Below are 17,854 nucleotides of genomic sequence, written 5' to 3'. Positions count from 1 at the left end.
CCTGTTTTATTTTTGGCTTTTTACATCATGTATATAACGCAACCCAAACTCATTGTGTACACCCAACGTTATTTTGGCTACTGCAGAGAAACGTGGGCGCGGGCCCAAAAACCTGAACGTCAAAGTAAAATTTTAAAAGAAAAAGTTAAGAGCAACCCATTGTAAATATACTTCCTAATGTTAATACGCAGCAAGTCACTGGTCATAAAATACAGCGGTGACAATTCCGGTCCGGTGTGCAGACCAGGTGACCAGGTGTCCAAAATTATATCGCTCTGTGGTGATTTTTCTGGAAATGGGTTTCTTTTTGTCTAAACACTTACTTCCCTGAAATTTAAACTCAAGCTAATGTTAAACACTGCATTTATATATTAATCACTCTACAGCGAAGTGAGGCAATACAATGCGCAGCATCTCGGCAGTCCTAAGTAATTATTAAAAAATTAAATCATGACAATTGCAAGATATTTCACTCTATAATTTGAGCTGTGATGTATAGGCGTAGAAAAGGTAGAGATGGGACCTGTTATTCAATTAAAACGTGACATTAGACAGATTTTGTTTTAATTCACCACCCACGAAATTCATATCCAGCAAATCATATCCCAGATGGAGTACAGTGGATTACCTAAAGTGGTCGTGAAATAAATGTTTCCTATCATGGTGGGGGGGGGGGAATCTAGGACCAGAGGGCACAGCCTCAGAATGAAAGGACGTCCCTTTAGAACTGAGATGAGGAAGAATTCCATTAGCCAAAGGGTAGTGAATCTATGGAATTCGTTGCCATAAATGCCTATGGAGGCGAAGTCTTTGGATATACTTAAAGCGGAGATTGACGGGTTCTTAATTAGTAAGGTTGTCAAAGGTTACGGGAAGAACACTGGAGAATGGGGTTGAGAGGCATAAAAAATGGGGCATAATGGAATGATGGAGCAAACTCGATGGGCCGAGGGGCCTACTTCTGCTCCTATGTCTTATGGTCTTATTATCTGATAACTAAACAGTTAATTCCGTGCCTGGGGCTTGCCTGGAGTAGGTTTCTCAATAACCGTTTCCCTGAAATGCCAACTGATTGCCCCTTCTCTGGTGTCCTTCCCTCCATTTGCTAACAACTTTCAAACAGCAGAGGTGATAGTAGCGGGAGACAGGACTGACCTTGTAAGCAATTCGTGATACCGTTAGTGAAGGTTCTTCAAATCTGCATAGGTTTCAAAATAGGAATGTCGAAATCAGGGAAGTAAAGCAGGAACATTTGGCAAAGAACTGATGCACAATTTTAGAATGCCCAGTTGAATCTGTGGTTCTTTCTAACATTGCAAAATCTTATTGGGCTTTTTTCGGAGTTGCAGATATTACCAAGTTCATCCTTTCGAAGAAAACCCTCAGTATCCCTGGGCAAAAGTCCCCGGCTCGGACCACCTCTCATCAGGCTCCTGCTCTCGATCACCTCGCTTACACCTGGATTGTCGCCTCTCTCCAGACTAAAGAAACAATGGAGAATCTGAATAAATTCCTTCATGTGCAATAAACCCAAATCACATGCATCTCAGTTACTTGTGCTTGGTGTTTCCAAAAGAACTAGCAATGCAATCGAGCTCCTTAAGGCCGATAATGTTAATCTGCATACCCCCGCTGACCGAACAAGAAAGAATTGTTTGCTGCCAATTTGCCTGGCAATATTGGCGTAGAATTCGTATGTCGGAAGCAGTTGGCGCGGTGGATTTTGGAATAAAATCAGGGTTTATGAACAATAAAACTCTAAATATCTCTTCTTTGTAACTTGATTGGTTTCCAATAAAAGATGAAGTGGACAAGCAGGTTTTGGAGGAGGAAGTGGGACCGGAAAGTATGTCTGTTCAAAAAGAATGGTAACTCGCTAGTTGTACACATGCCACAAGCAGATTGTTCAGAACAGAAAAAGAATAAATAGAATTAGTGGACAAACACACACAATTCAAAGCCAAAGTAACTTCATTTCAACACATGTACCTCCTGCACATTCTTATTTCCATTGTCTTCGTTCTGTACTTTTTCCCCGTTCCTGCCCATATTTTTATATCCTCCTTTCCCCTTTTCCCTCCTTATTCCTATGTTGCTTCCTGCCTCTTTCTCAACCTTCTTCCCCATTTCTTCTCTTGATCTCGATCTTTCTCACTCTCCCACGAAGGATTTTAGACAGGACAGAGAATCGAATGCATAATATATCTGCAGTTCAAGCTGTCATAACTTATTATTTACAACGTAGAGAAAATCTGATTTTAACGTGCTGTTAATTTACGGCCGATTTTCGGAAATGTTAGATGTTGGTGCTTTTTTGCTCTCTCGGGGAGGAGGCTTCACAATACAAACCGCATGTTTAGCCTTGCTAATCTTTTTTCCGCCCCAAAGTGTTAATTTACTGCAGCGAACGTGTCGGCTCCGCTTTTAGAACATTTTGACTGAAAAGCAAAAACGCACACGGTAACCGCTCACGGCATGCACTTAATAATAAACTAGCAACAATAACAACAGTCAAATGAACGAGGCAGTTCTAGAAAATAAAGCATAAGGGGTTTGTTCTTCAATGGGGAGAGAACAATGCGTCGAAGCTGCATGCTTTCAAATGTCACTCCACCCACACCGGCGGCCGCAACTGGCGACTTGCAGCGTGGGTTTCACCATTGTTTTGAGATCAGAAACTGGGAGAAAGAAGGGGCGCCGTGTCGATCAACAAATCCGAGAAGTGTAGCATCACCACGGTTTACCAGAACGAACGGAGGCGACAGGTGTTACAAGAGTGGAAACACTTGTCAACCATCACTGCCGCACTAGTAATATTGAAACTGAGGATGAATCGGCGGGTCCTAGTATTCCGCGTGTTGCCATAACTTACGATATTCCCCATTTTGTCCGTATAGTAAAAAGCTTTAGCATTACTTCGGCCAGAAGCCCGGCGGAGGGGAGGGGGAGGAGGTCAGGTGACACCTTGGTGACACTAAGAATGCAATTCTTTCCATTCGGGTTCTAAACATGATGGGAACAAGGAACGTGCATTTACAAAGTTTCTTCCCGGACCTTTCTCACCTCACGAAACAATCTCCACTCAATAAATTACTCCTGAAGTGATGTTTCTATTGGAATCTTAGCAGAAATTTGATTAAGGGAAATATCTGTGAACAGGAAGTTTGCCCAATGCTTTCCTGCATTTTAGCCACATGATCTATGTCACGTCTCTTTTATCACTTATTCCAAAGTCACTGAACATATTCCTTCCACATGCACTCTAGAGCTGTTTGCCCACACCGTATCAAAAGTTCAAAGTAAATATATTATTGAATACATGTATGAGAGCAGATATTACACTGTGATTCATTTTCTTGCGGGCATTCATAGTATGTCTCAAATTGTGTTTTGTTAACATGGTCAGATCATTCGGTAAGACTAGCACTGATTGGAGCAATACAGCGTAAGTCTCAGGCGCAATATTCCCATACCATGTGGAACAACACTGCGAGGCTGAAATCACCTGGACTGCATTCACTGAAAGGAGAGAGCAACAGAGAAATTGTCGAAATCCTGCGACAATTCCTCCACCCTTACCGCCTCCCAACAGATGCTGCTCGAACCAGCAAAACTGCGTGTTGCTCTATATTCCAGCATTTGCAATTCCCCCCGTGCCTCCCTGCAAGGCTGGACCGGGCAGAAACACAAGTTGGTTCAAAAGCATTGTTTGCAGCGCTCTGGAGAAAGAGGAAAAAAAGTAGCGGGATCGGAATTTTCGCAGAGCTCCGTTCAAGGACCTGGCAAAGGCATGAACAGTATTCCACGCAGTGCAATTCTAAGATGTTTTATGTAAGGATTCCAGGAAAGCTGTGTAGTGTTAGGGCCCATCCGTCTCATATCGGCATCGGATGGGAGAGTCCAAAGAAGGAAGAACCTTAAGCAAGAGGCAAATATCCCTTACTATAGGAACTAAGGAGCTTATGATTCATGCCATACACACTACATGTCTGAAGTGACGGTGCAAGTGTGTGTGTGTGTGTGTGTGTGTGTGTGTGTGTGTGTGTGTGTGTGTGTGTGTGTGTGTGTGTGTGTGTGTGTGTGTGTGTGTGTGTGTTGATGTGTGTCTTATGGAAGACTGAAGCAAGAAGAAGCCATCCGGTCCAGATCAGGCAACTTATGTTAAGAAATGGAGGTTCCATCTAGTTATTAAGTGTTTTTTTTAAAAAAAAACGTCAACATTGTAGGCAGTAACATGTCCGTTTAAATGTGTACCATATAATGCAAAGTACGCTGTTTGGAGAGATGGATTACCAACAGATAGGTTGCCAGCCAAAGACAAAAGACAATCACAGCTGAAGCCGGCAGTGCCGTGTGTGTAGGTCAAAGGGAGAGAAAAAAATACCTACAGAAATAACCACATTGTGTTCATGTGTTTTTTCAGCAGATGCATTGATAGTAGCAGAAATAGGAGATATATTTACATTGCAGAGTGAATAAACAGATTTGTAAACCTCGAAAGCGGCCCTGCTTGGCATTCTGTGTCGTAATCCCAACCTTCTCGTAGGTCATGCTAACTCTCTGAATGCTAACACGATTAGGACGCACTTAACAAATCACCCGCGTGCCTCAGTAATTCCTATACTTTGTTTCTCTCAGAAAACTGCATTCTTGACACTTATTCTGAAAACACACAGCAGAAGAAAATCAGTTCTTTCTTGTTTAAAGAGAACTTGGTATGGATACCGGTTCTTTTACAGTTAGAAATTGTCTTATAGATTGTACAAGACTACTTTGGGAACTGTATGCGTAACTGTATGTGCGGAGTGCTAATGTGTGTCTAACTATTTGCGGGACCATATGTTTCAGCTTATGTGTTGTTCTCAGGTGTATGGCTCAATGTATGTTTGAGTTACTTATCTGTATCTGCGTATGTATGGACGTGCTTGCTTCTATGTGTATACATACGTGTGTGCCTTTATGTGTGCATGTATTGACGGAACGCTTGTTTCAAAGTACAGTATTCACATGTTTTTTTTTTAAAAGCAAGCTTTCTCGAAGTTGCAACAGCTTTGAAATGTTCAGGCTGATCGACCACGGGCGGTTCAAGGCGATGTAGCAGGTTGGGGCCGAGTGTGAACAACACGAATAGTTATTAAAACGACAAACACCATAAACAACATCTAACCCCGAGACACTAAAGAAAAACCGAAAACCATGTTATCTGCGCCTGTTTCCGCTTTTAGGACTGGAAATGGTTCTAAATGTTCTTTAACTTCTTCCTCCCCTTGCCCCCCCCCCCCCAAATTAAAGGTGCGCCGTGTACCACGTTTTTGCCGACGGAAAATAAAGCTTCTCCATTGTAATATTTTTACAAGTGTTCGTTGTGAGTTCGGGTGTATCCGGCAAAAAGCATAACACGGGCTTTGCCGTTACTGCTCCGGGATACTGGTCACAGCGGAAAGTTCCGTTAGATGCGCAAAATCACTTCCTAGTGAAGTGCGCAAAGTTGGGACGTTCCTACCCTTCCCTCCATCGGGAATTCACAACCAAAATCTGTATTGTTTCCATTGTTTCATCACAAGCAAGGAAGGGAGGTGGGGACTGCGCGGACAATGGTGTCGAAACCAATTACTCAGGATAGTGGGAGATTGTGAAACCCATCTTTGATTTTCAGAAACGAAAATACGGTGCGGAGCGCTTCCAATATTCTAGTCCTCCAGTATACGTGGGAATGTGCTGCTTATCAAGCACTGGGCGATTTTTCATTCGTGTTAAGATCGAAATGAATAAACGCCGTCCCATTTGGTTTCTTTGATTCCCTCGCACTAACGTCCTCGGTGAGATCGCCACAGAAATGTCAGAACATCCTGTAGCGTTTCGAACCACAATAGAACCAACCATTCATTTATTCACTTCAGCCTGTAACCACACGCGCCCCACCCTCGGGACCCTGTCTTGCCCCATTTTTACAGCCTTTCTGTAAAAATGTTTTACAGTCTATGCACAGCAAGCTCTCACTGACAAATGATAGGACCGCGCATCGTAAGGAAGGTGCTCCCACACGGTCTCGCTGCAGCACCCCAGGAATTTCCCGGAAGAAGGGCTTGAACGCATAATTATCAATTTGAAGATAAGAATGTCATCAACCATGGCAGGGTTGACACTTTAAGCAACGCCATTAGCTTTATTCTAACTTTGAGAATTCACACTCACTGAATATATTTCTGTCAAAAAAACCAGAAATAAGAAACAATAGAAGAGAACAGAGATGAGGAGGGGCTTCTTTAGCTAAAGGGTGGTGAATCTGAAATTCATCGCCATACACGACTGTAGAGGCCAAGTCACTGGGTATATTTAAAGCGAAGGTTGATAAATTCTTGTTTAGTAAGGGTACCAAAGGTTACGGAGAGATGGCAGGAGAATAGGGTTGCGAGGGATAATAAATCATCCGTGATGGGCCAAATGGCCTCATTCTGCTCCTACGTCTTATCGTCTAATGATTAAGGCGCGGCAAGCCTTTGATTTAAAGCATTAAGCCAAACACTATTTGAAAGAGGGAGATGCAAGTAAATGTCTGAATGGACATTAGTTATTCTGCAGTGTTTGATAGACTGCGTCCAAGGAACAGTGACTGCTACCCCGAGGTCAGCTGTCACATATTCTGCCCCACTGGCGTAGCACTCCCACCTCTGAGTCGGTAAATTTCAGATTCTATCTGGATTAATAGCGCACTGCAGGGCTGGGACCTGCAGCTTTGTCGCAGATGCCCTCTTTAGAACGACACCCGGAATCTATTCCCTCAGTGAGACATCAAAGATCTCAAGGAATTATTTCAAAAGTAATACTGCAATGGATTTACCCCTGAAATGCCGGAAGCAATTACCCCTCAATCGATTTTTCTACATACAAAGATTAATTGATCGTTTCCATATTAATTTTTATGGACCTCAGTTTGAACCCCGCGCTTTCTACATTACAATAGCGAGTACACTTTGAATGTCGTATAGTCAATAGCTACGAACAACATTCACGGGTATTGAAAAACGCTATACAAATTCAAGTTTCCCAACTGGCATTTAAATGTAAAACGGGAACGGGACGCTTCTGTATTCGCTGCACTTTCCTGGCCGATTTTTAGTAAAAGTTGTTTAATAGTTTAAAAAAGTAGTAATAATAGGACAGTTTCGTGTAAATATATAAATGTGATCATTGATATCTTAATGTGAGATTATTTCGTGCATTTTTATAAATGCAATATTTGATATCTGAATTGTGATGCTATTGTAATAAGAAAAAAATCTTCTAGTAGTAAGAACTTGCTGTGAGCAGCGGTAGTTCGGACTAATCTCGCCGATATGATCTACAACTTGGCATGTTAACATCAGGGAAAAGGGTCCCATGTACATTGCAAACCAATTAACACTACCTCACATGTAGGGCTATTTGGTGATACGTCACATACTGAATAGCTGGCAATAATCACTTTATGCCCACGTTAGTATGTAGCCAGACTATATATGATTACAATCAAGTCGGCAAATCTGATAGCAAAGAGATCAGACAGTTTAAAAAAAAGAGATATCCGAACTCTGATTAAGAATCCGAAATCAGAAATTAATCTTTTTCTCCTTTCATTTGCTGACAGATTTGTTGGGTTGGTTCTAATTCAACGGTAATTTTGCATGTGGTATTTGAATTTAACTAATAACGGGAGCAGCAGGGTTGGTGATTGAGATGTACTTTTGAGACTGAGGTGGAATACCAACTTAATTACTGGTTGTAGCAGATCATTGGCTCAAACTCGTAACATGTTTATAAACTACCCTGTAGGGTATTTTCTTCAGGTAAGTGATTCATCCCCGACCGCAGGTTTATCGAAGCAGCAACATTCCTGTGCAGACCATGAGATCACAAAACAGCTGGAACTTAAAGGAGGTTTGGCTGTAAATGCAAATTTGTTGCATTGGTCGGGGCGGGGTGTTACTTGTTACCCCTTGGGTTCTGCTTCGTGGTTTGGTCTCGGTGCCCAAGACAGAACAAAGTAGTTTACCTTATGCCGGAGTAAACGAGGTTCTTCCGCTTTACGATTAAGTAACATTAAATTATTGGGCCACTTCGGACTGTACTTTCGGTTGCCCTAGCAATGTCTCCTCTGCCCCCACCAACAAAACAAGCCACGAAAGTGCCTTCCCGGGGCAAGTCCTTTCCCCGAAGCCCTCTGCCATCGGGACAACCGCGCGGTGACAAATGTTGCATTTGCTGTTTTATGAGTAATTTTTCCCTCTTGAACTCGCATATCTGTGGAAGTAAATAGCACTCGTGAAAATCAGATCACTTGCACTATCCTGCGAGTGTTACGTCATTAAGTGGTTATTTTGTTTAAGTGATGTAGGTTGTAAGACTTTCTGTCAAATATGAATGTACCTTTCATATATCATTAGGCATTGCAGCCTAACTTTGCAGTGACTGCAGCTTTCGAAATACCTATTGCGGAATTAGTTGGAAGTAGCAATTGCGGTTCGGGCTGAGATTTTATTAAGATGCCCATTCCGTTAAAGAGGCAGGAACGATGCTGCGGCCGCATCGACAATTTACAACTTTATAGTTAATTTTATTTCGAATCTTAAAACATCTAACCATTAATTGCGGGAGATATCACCTCCCAGCCCTCAATATATTCAATTTTCGTCGAGTTCAGGGAAATAAATGTGCCCGCTGGTCCGAATTTATCCGAATTCAAACGTCAAAGACATCTTGATAGCTTTACCTTAAGGCTAGGTGTCAATACCTCCATGCATTACACAATGAATTGGTGTCCGATTATATTACCGCTCTGTAAGAACACCGAGTAAATCCAGTTGCAGCAATTAAGCCTATGAATAGTCATTAGTGCCATTGTCCATGTATGAATACATTAACTTTGATTTAACATGTAATCCTTCTAATCCATTCTGCAACCCGTGCATCCGATTTACCCTTTGCGATATTGAGTTTTATCTTTCTCGATACTTGAATTGCTTCCCAATGCGTCCCTAATATTTAGTTTCTTATTAGAATTTAACATTTAGAACGGACCTCCGTTATGTGACTTTGAACACCTAATGTTGTAATTTCGTCGAGAAATACGACTAATGTGAAAGTTTCCTTGTATGAGAATACAGACCGTTAACTATCGGTAGACAGTCTGGGCTATTGATTGAGTGAGGTAGCCGTTTAGTTTTGCCCTTCAGGTCTGCCGTCCTCTTGGCGAGAGAGCGAACGGTCATGTCCGATTTTGCTCTATCATTGCGGAGCTTCTAGCAGTTGTGACAGTTAATCCGAATTCTTTCAATAATACCTCGCGGCGCAAGTGACTTCAAACTCAGAACTCTGATAAACTCTTAAAACTGTGGAAGCTTTTAGCAGGTCTTTGACTTGAAATGTTTACTAAGTTTTTTCCCCTTTTTTTCACGGATGTTGCCCGGCTTACCGGGCATTTCCAATATTTACAAAATACTGGACGAACTCAGCAGGTCAGGCAAAATTTGTGGAAATGAATAAACAGTCGACGTTTCGGGCCGAGAAACAAAGGTCTCGGTCCAAGACATGGACTGTTTATTCTTTTCCGTAGATGAAGCCTGACCTGCTGAGTTCTTCCAGCATTTTTGTACCCAATGAAGGGTCTCGACTCGAAAAATCGACTGTTTATTCATTTCCACATATGCTGCCTGACCTGCTGAGTTCCTCCAGCATTTTTGAATGTGTTAGCCTGGATTTCCAACATCTGTAGAATATCTTGGTTTTTATGTTTCCGGTTTTTTTTTTGGTTTTATTTCTGATGCCAAACATAGCCAGTGCTCGCCCCCCCCCCCACCCCCCGTTATTTTGATAGTTAAAACTGTACTGCTGCGGAAGTGAGAACAGGGAACGCGCGTTGGACATGGCAGGGCATTGTAGGATAGGGAGATGTTTCAGCTGCATGGGCATTCAAGGACACAAACATCTTGAACTCAAACGAGACGAACAGCTCGTGTCCTTAGCAAAAACCAAGTTGCTAGGGAAACTCCAGCAGTATGCGTGGGCGGAACGGTGTTGTCAATGCTTCGGGGTTTCAACCCGCAACCTCGATAATTTCCCTCCCTCTCCAGATGCTGCTCGACCCGATGAGTTTCTTCAGCAGATAGTTGCTCCAGATTCCCGAGTCTGCATCCTCTCCTGTCTCCAGATTAGTGCATTATAATTATGTCGCCAAGTTATTAACATGGCAGGTAGTCAATGTCAATAACAAGGTGCCGTAGTGATATGAGCATACGACCTTGAGAAAGAGGAGCAGACCTTGCACTATCGTACAACATCATGGCCAAACTTTAGTTTCAACACCACTTACTTGCACTGCGCCCATATATCTATCGATGCTCTAACATCCAGATAAATATCGTGAGTTAACACATACAACATGCTGGAGAAAGTCAGCAGGTAAGGCAGCATCTATGGAAAATAAGGAACAGCCGCCGTTTCCGAACGAGGCTCTTCATCAGGATAGATAAATAACGTCGTTTGCTGCGGTGTAATCGATTATGGAGTCTGCGGGACAAACAATAAAGTGGATAAATTTCAGTCCTAATTTGGGCCCCCGCCCTCTGAATACTAAGATGTACATATAAAAAACAAATCTAATCTTATTCGTAACCTTATTACTGTTACACCTATTTTTGATTTCCCAATCTGGAAAACCACCCGTACTTTCTCTGCTTTCTTAAACTCTGTAACGAGGAAGAGAAAAGTGATCGTTTATTCACCTTTCACTATCACTACCCAAAGTAGACAGATACGCACAGCAGAAGTTTGGTAAAAGAGGAGGAGACTTGGCATTCATTCCGATGACCTTCCAGCAGAAGGACAATACTATGGAGCTGCTGTCGGGTAGGAACGAGCCAAGAGTAACCGGGGAATTGGAGTATACAAAAATATATACAGAAAAGTGCAGGAAAAGGGTCAGCCAACCCACCCCTCCCATGGACTGTGTGTCCCACTCTCATCAGGGAGGAGGCTAGGTAACATCCACGTCAGGAGCACCAGACTGAAAAAGTTACTTCCCCCAGCAGCAAGGCTGATCAACACATTCACCCATTAATCCATCCTTCTAGAACCCCAATCATCACTACTTTATCATTTCCTGTCAGTCATCTTAAGTACAGACACTCCTGTGCCTAGTGTCACTCTAGGGACCTACTATCAATCTATTTATATATGGTATCTTATATATTTAAGTATATTTATAGTGTTTTCAACTGTTCTGTGGTTATCTGCTTATTCACAAGCATACTGCCCTCAATCCTATACTCTGGACTCCATAGGTTGAGGGACTATAAATCAAAACTTTAACCAACTTAACACCCACTCAACATTCCCATCTTTGCTGAGTTATATTAGATTTTGGTCTTCTAATATATTGGATCAGCAAGCTCATCCCTCTGTTGACAAGGAGGGATTTCTTTAACTAAAAGGCAGTGAATCTATGGAATTTATTGCTGCAGACTGAGATTGACAGGCTCTTGATTAGTTAGGGTGTTACTGGAAGAAAGCAGGAGAACTGGTTTGAGAGAGATAATACATCAGCCTTGGAGAATAGCAGAGCAGATTAGATGGGCCGCATAGCCTAATTCTGTTCCTTGGTGTCATGGTCTTTTAACTCCATAGTTGGACAATGTTTTTTTTTATACCTCTGTTACCCTGATATGTGTCACCACCTCATACAATGCTTCCTACATTGGTAGAGCTCTATGCCCTTCTGATTCCACATCTTTGTTTCATCTGTCCTTTGTAACAGACCTGCACCAGCAACACAAACAAGAAATCTCTCCAGTTGTGTTTGACAATTTTTGTAAAATAGTCTCCAATTTTGGTAACAGACAAGAAATTCTTTGTACTGCTGCAGAAATAACTCTTTGGTGGTGGAGAGTAACTATATGTGCTGTGAGTGACTATAGGTACTGTGTTTTGTACCTTGGTCCCAGAGGAGCAATGTTTTATTTAGCTGCATAGACGTATATTGCTGAATGACAATAAACTTGAACGATTCTATACAGTACTACACTATACAGAAGAGTCATGTTTGCAGCTTTATAATTTCTGACATTGCCATTGTTCATAAGAATAATGAGGCAGACTTTGTAATCCTGATTTGCGGATCTCCTGACAGTTTCACTTTTACTGGTCTGGAGTTGCTGTTATCCTCAATCTAATAATCCCTATTTTAAAACTGAGTAGCCCACTTCTGCTACAAATCCTGAGCAACATTAACTCAGTATCTGGAGAGCGTCTAACCCTGTAATGAGGTGTGATGGGACAGACACCGGAGCGGGAGCCATACTGATGGATAAGATAGATGCAGGATATGTTATAATGCATTCAGGATGCAGGATGGCGAGTAGTTCAGGGAATATGAACCAAAACCCTTAACGTTTCTTCAGCAAGAGATAATTCTGGACAAATGAGCAGCAGGTGATTTGTGGCTTCTAAATGAAATATGTTGAAATAAACCGATCTTGAATTTAGCTATAAACTTGCTTTTAACTAACATCTTTTTGTCTTTTACTTTCATGTTTAAGTTTTTTAAATTTTATTTTCACGTTTGCACTTTATCCCATTGTAAAACACTTTGAAAAACATTGCCTGCATGAAAGGTGCTCTATAAATAAGTTATTATTATCTTTTTATTTAAAAAATTGAATATTCAGGCATTGCTTTTGTGCAATAATTTGAATTTGTTTTCAAGCCACAGCAGGGAATGTACAACAAAATATTAATTTGGCATTTGTTTATTATTTATTTTATTAATCTTTTAAATCTAATTTACATTTTGGTTGTAACATTGTAAGAATGCCCAGTAAAGAGTTCTTGCATCTCTGTGTGTTTAGGGCTAGGCAGCAATAATGGCATAATTCTCCACCATAAAGATTCTTTTACATTTTAATAAACTCTTTGGCCTTTTTTCATGTTAATTTGCCCTCTTCAACGCCACTAGTATCTCTAATCTCAATAAGAACACAAAATAATCACTAAAAAAGAGAATGATATCTACAGCTAGGATACTTAACTATCAGGTTAAGCATTCAATGGTAATGAAAACACATTATTGAGTGAGATGTCCTCAGGAGACTGAACGTGGATCATTGTGGGCATTGATCATGCCAGCCAGTTCTGGAAAGTTGCCCATTTCCCAATCAAGGCTTTGCTTGAGTGTTTACTAGTTTACACAGGTAAGTAATTTCTAAACTTTGACTATTTTTGTAAGGTATGGTAGATTTTTATTTGCAGCCAATGGGATAGCATCATCAAACATGAAAAACACCAGAGGGTTTGGGAGTGAAGAGACACAATACACTTCCTCTAACCTCCAGCCCACCATCTTATCATTGGCAAGTGTTAATAATGATACTTCTTGCTGCGGTTCACTTGTGAGCACCCTCAGCAACAAAGCAAAAATCTATAAGCACCCTCTGTGGAGAGTGAGAAAAGTGTTTTACATCAATTGATTATGTGAAGTCCTTCATTCAGAAGCAAAACGGTCTGCCTTTTTGCAGAAATGGTTAGTTCTTGAATTACAGAGGCCATGTGATATTTGAATTTTCTGTTATAAGGCTTTCATAAATTGTAGCAAGATAATGATGAGTTGGATGTTGGATAAAACACTAAGTCCTTGAAATGTGACACTGGCAGGAAAACCTAAAAATGCGCTAAGTAGGTAGATTTTAGCAATGTAACACCAAACAACAAGAAGATACTGCTGTTTGGAGCATTATATCTTAGTCAGTTCTATAGATGAATCAAACACCTTATGCCATTACTCATTCCACTTGCACAACTTACGTACTTAAGCCCATCACTCCTACGGGGGCATAGGCCATTGACAACAGCTCTCTGTCCTGGGTCAGTCTTTCAGGGTTGCAGATCCTTCCTCTCCAGGGAGAGGCTTCTTGAAGGCTTCTGTTGACACTTCTGTAGCTCTGGGTTTTTTTATGGGATGGGTTTCTAGCCCCATGTTCAACACTCTTCTCACAGCCAGGCTTGGGACCTTCCATGGGGGAGCTCCATCTGCACAAGCTTTGCAATACTTTCCCTTTCTGGAAAGAAACAATTTACATTTATGTAGCACCTTTAACAACCCCAGATGTACTAAAGTCTTTACATATATTGTAAAGAGATCAGTGAGGGCAGAACTATCTGTTGAAAGATTGCAAAACCTTAAATACAAGTGTTGTGGGCATTCAGCCGGCCAAACGGCATCTGTAAAGAGAGGAGCTGTACTAACATTTTAGTTCAATGACCTCTATCATGAAATCTGAGTCTATTCTCTATCTAGACACTGGTAATTCAGCCATGGTTTACAACATTCTCCATTACAATCATGACAAGTATTTCTTTCCCCCAGTGAAAAATGTTCTCTCTAAATGCAAAACATAATGGACGCAGAAAACCTGAGCTAAAATCAAACATTGCTTAAATTTCTTAGTCGGTCTTGCAGCATCTGAAAAGAGAGAAATAGAGTCATTCCCTTCTTATCTGGTTTCCATTTCACCGTGGCACAGACTTTCAGCATTCAGAAACAGCAGAAACATTTTCTGACTGGGGTTATCTTGAAAATAGACTTAATGGCTCTTACTTGTTGCTGACACACGGCGCTTCTATCTGGTTTACCTGTGACTCAGTTTAAAACGAATTCTGATTCACTTTAGGAGAGAATTTACTCTGAATTTTTTAATCTTATTTTCATTCATTTTAATGCTCCGTGTGACCACTTCACCAAGAAAACACAACTCATTCTGTGCTGGAAGTTGCACAGAAGTGACGCAAAATAATCACAAACATTGTTTGATTAGTCATATGTAAGATTATTTTGTCTTGTTAGAATCAAATTAGGCCTGATGTAAAGGCCTGTCTCTCTCTCTCAAGAGCTGATATCTGCTATGTATTTGCCATTACAATAAGTATGTTTGTAAAATTTCTGTTTGTGGCCAATACATATAATATTAATCAAGTTGCAAAGAAACACAGTTCTCAGAACTGCCTTTCATTGTAGATTATGTTTCTTTAAGAGGAACCAACCATCCTTTAGAAAGTGTACACAACGTGGTAGTGGAACATTAAGCTTATTCTATCAAGGAGTGTTTTCTGTGGCTCAAAATTGCTAAATCAAACATTAGTTTTGATAGAGTTACTGATATCTTTGGACTTGAATCTGAAGTTTATGGGTTCAAACATCAGATCAAAATCCAGATTGAACCTTCAGTTCTTTTTCTTCTTAAACACATCACCCTTGGATAAGCCCTTCAGTTCTACTTCTTGAATACAATAGGGCCTTAGATAGATGCATGGAGCTTAGAAAAATAGAGGGCTATATGCTAGGAAAATTCTAAACAGTTTCTAGAGTAAGGTTACATGGTCAGCACAGCATTGTGGGGATTGTAGATTGTAGCATTGTGGATTTCTATGTTCTATCACCCCTAAGTTGCAGAGGCTTGGAAGACTCCTCTGTCCTCAGCCAGTCTTTCAAGCTATCCCCAGGTGTAGTCCATCTCCTTGACTTCCAGGTGAGCTTCTGCTTATTTATTGAGATATAACCTTCGAGTTGCACCACCCAGCAAACCCCCGATTTTAACTCTGGTACAATTTACAATGACCAAGTAATTAACTACTAGCTGGCTCATCTCTGGACTGTGGACAGGAGCACCCGGAGGGAACCCAGGGGAGAATGTAGAGACTCCTTACAGGCAGCAGGGAATTGAACCCAGGCCCCTAGTACCATGAAGCATCGTGCTAAACACTACGCTACCGTGCCACTATTCTGTAGCTCTGGGTTTTTACAGTTTGGGGCTGCTAGCCCCCTGCCCAGCCCTCATCCTTTCATACCGCGTTTAAAAAGTGCTGTACTGTCAGGTCTCTGTGTTTTGTATATATAAAAAAGTGGCTTCGAAAGATCTCAGTGCAAATTAAAGAATGTTAGCGGAATCCTCCTGTAAATCATTTCTCCTTCAGTCAAAATTATGGAAACAGATTGGGCTGGAATTTACCAGGGGGAAAATTGTGCAGTGTGAGTAACACATACTATTATCAAGATGCAAATCATTCAGCAATTTGTAGTGAAGAGCAGATACCCTGTGATTTTCAAGTCACAACAAGTTGTCAACAAGGTGATTAGTGCAGCTCCACCATTCATTTTGTTGAAACACCATTCTGCCCTTATCCTCATTGTGAGTTTCACCAAGTTGCTACACTTGGACATTAATTGCCCATTAAACATGCTGCAGGAAGTTAATCTGGTAATTAATAGTGTTAGTACCCTTTAATGAAGAGATAATTGTTAATGATTGCCAATCAAATTCTCTGGTTCCGAAAGTGAACAATTAAATGTATATTGTTTTATTCCTTCAGGTTGTCAGTTGGTAAAAATTTGAAGCATTTAAAATTTATTATTTTCAGCTAAGTTTTCTTCTCTCCATTTTATTTATCTTTTTAATCAAATAATCTTAACAGTTTTCTTCCTGTACCTGAATGGCAGAAAATTATTTTACTCAAATTCAATTTCTTATTTTTTCCCCAGCCCTTTCTCTGTTTATGACTCAATCCATTAATATCATTGGTTAAGGAGACAGACTGTTGGTCCCATAATTCACCAGAGTCCCACATGCCCCGTTACCTTCAACTTCCAGCAACTTACAGGACATTTGAGCTGAATGGTGCAAGAAAATGCCTAACTAATTGGTCAGGCATGAGTTGCCATTCTATCAAGTTTCAGCTCATTATCTGCTCATTTTCACAACCCTGTTTGTGGAAAGCTGTCATCTGCAAATTGGCTGCCGCATTTGTTAAACTATAACTAGGCTTCAATTGTGTGTACATCACAGTGACTTGGGGCATTCTGAGAAGTGGGGCATACTGCGAGCCCTTTCTTCAGAAGGATGAAGTGTCGAAATCACTGGAAAATTTTATTTCTTTTATCGGTGTCTCACAACACTGGCTTTTGCTTTGTTCTATGTATTCATAGCACAAGAATGATGTTGCTATCTTTCCCAGAATCTAATATGTGGAATGTCACTTCTTCCACTCCACTTGAAGAAAGCAGTGTGCAGAGCTAGTGAATAGCGACAGTATATCTCAGCACCTTGTGTAATCAATTTTAGATAGTACGTGATAACATCTTTACTGGTGGATCATATCAAGCCAGGTATGAGATAAATAGGTTATTACTTGACTAAGTGTTTACTTAAGCTTCTTATGCTGCCATTGAAGAGATATTCCTGTGGCGTTAGTGTATATAGTTCTAACAGTGAAAAGTTCATTGATGTCTTCAGACAAGGACATAGGCTTAATGAGGAAGCACAGAGAGGAAAGCTAGTATCCTCTAGTCTTCTCCTATCATTTCACACTTCCCCCTCCCCCAACTACTTTCAAATCACTTACTATCTTTCCTTTCGGTTAGTCCTGACGAAGGGTCTCGGCCCGAAACGTCGACAGCGCTTCTCCTTATAGATGCTGCCTGGCCTGCTGTGTTCCACCAGCATTTTGTGTGTGTTGTTGTTTGAATTTCCAGCATCTGCGGATTTCCTCGTGTTTGCTCTAGTATCCTTTACTTGGGTTGAGAATATTCTGGTGTCTACACTCATTTTAAAATGGTGAATGAAGTGATGGGGTTCAAACGGAGATATTTACATGTGATGGAGAGTCTAAGAAGGGGTTCAGATCCTGGATATTAACTGGTGTTGATGCCCTTGAGCTATGGAGAGGCAAAATTAATGTAGGGATTTGCACCTCATTATTTTCCTGTGATTTCTGCTGGGCATATGTGTGCATGTTATTTTAATTAATTCTTGGAAAGACCAACATTTATGGC

At 41.0% G+C, this 17,854-nt stretch overlaps 1 protein-coding gene across 3 annotated transcripts in view; it reads left to right on the top strand.

The window, feature by feature from the left end:
• Positions 1-17,854, top strand: part of LOC132407024 (transcription factor Maf-like) — a 495,242-nt gene that overhangs the window by 9,955 nt on the left and 467,433 nt on the right. The window contains exon 2 of one of the 3 annotated variants that reach the window (XM_059993263.1): positions 1,350-1,767. The exons of the other annotated variants lie outside the window; for them this stretch is intronic. Coding sequence (XP_059849246.1) covers positions 1,350-1,485 — 136 coding nt within the window. The 3' untranslated portion in view covers positions 1,486-1,767. Of the gene's footprint in view, positions 1-1,349; positions 1,768-17,854 lie in introns of those variants that run through there. 3 annotated transcript variants of the gene reach the window in all.

Source organism: Hypanus sabinus, chromosome 17 (assembly GCF_030144855.1).
Source record: "Hypanus sabinus isolate sHypSab1 chromosome 17, sHypSab1.hap1, whole genome shotgun sequence".
Taxonomy (NCBI): Eukaryota; Metazoa; Chordata; class Chondrichthyes; order Myliobatiformes; family Dasyatidae; genus Hypanus; species Hypanus sabinus.
Note: the sequence above shows the minus strand (reverse complement) of the source record. Positions and strands in the feature narration are given on the sequence as shown.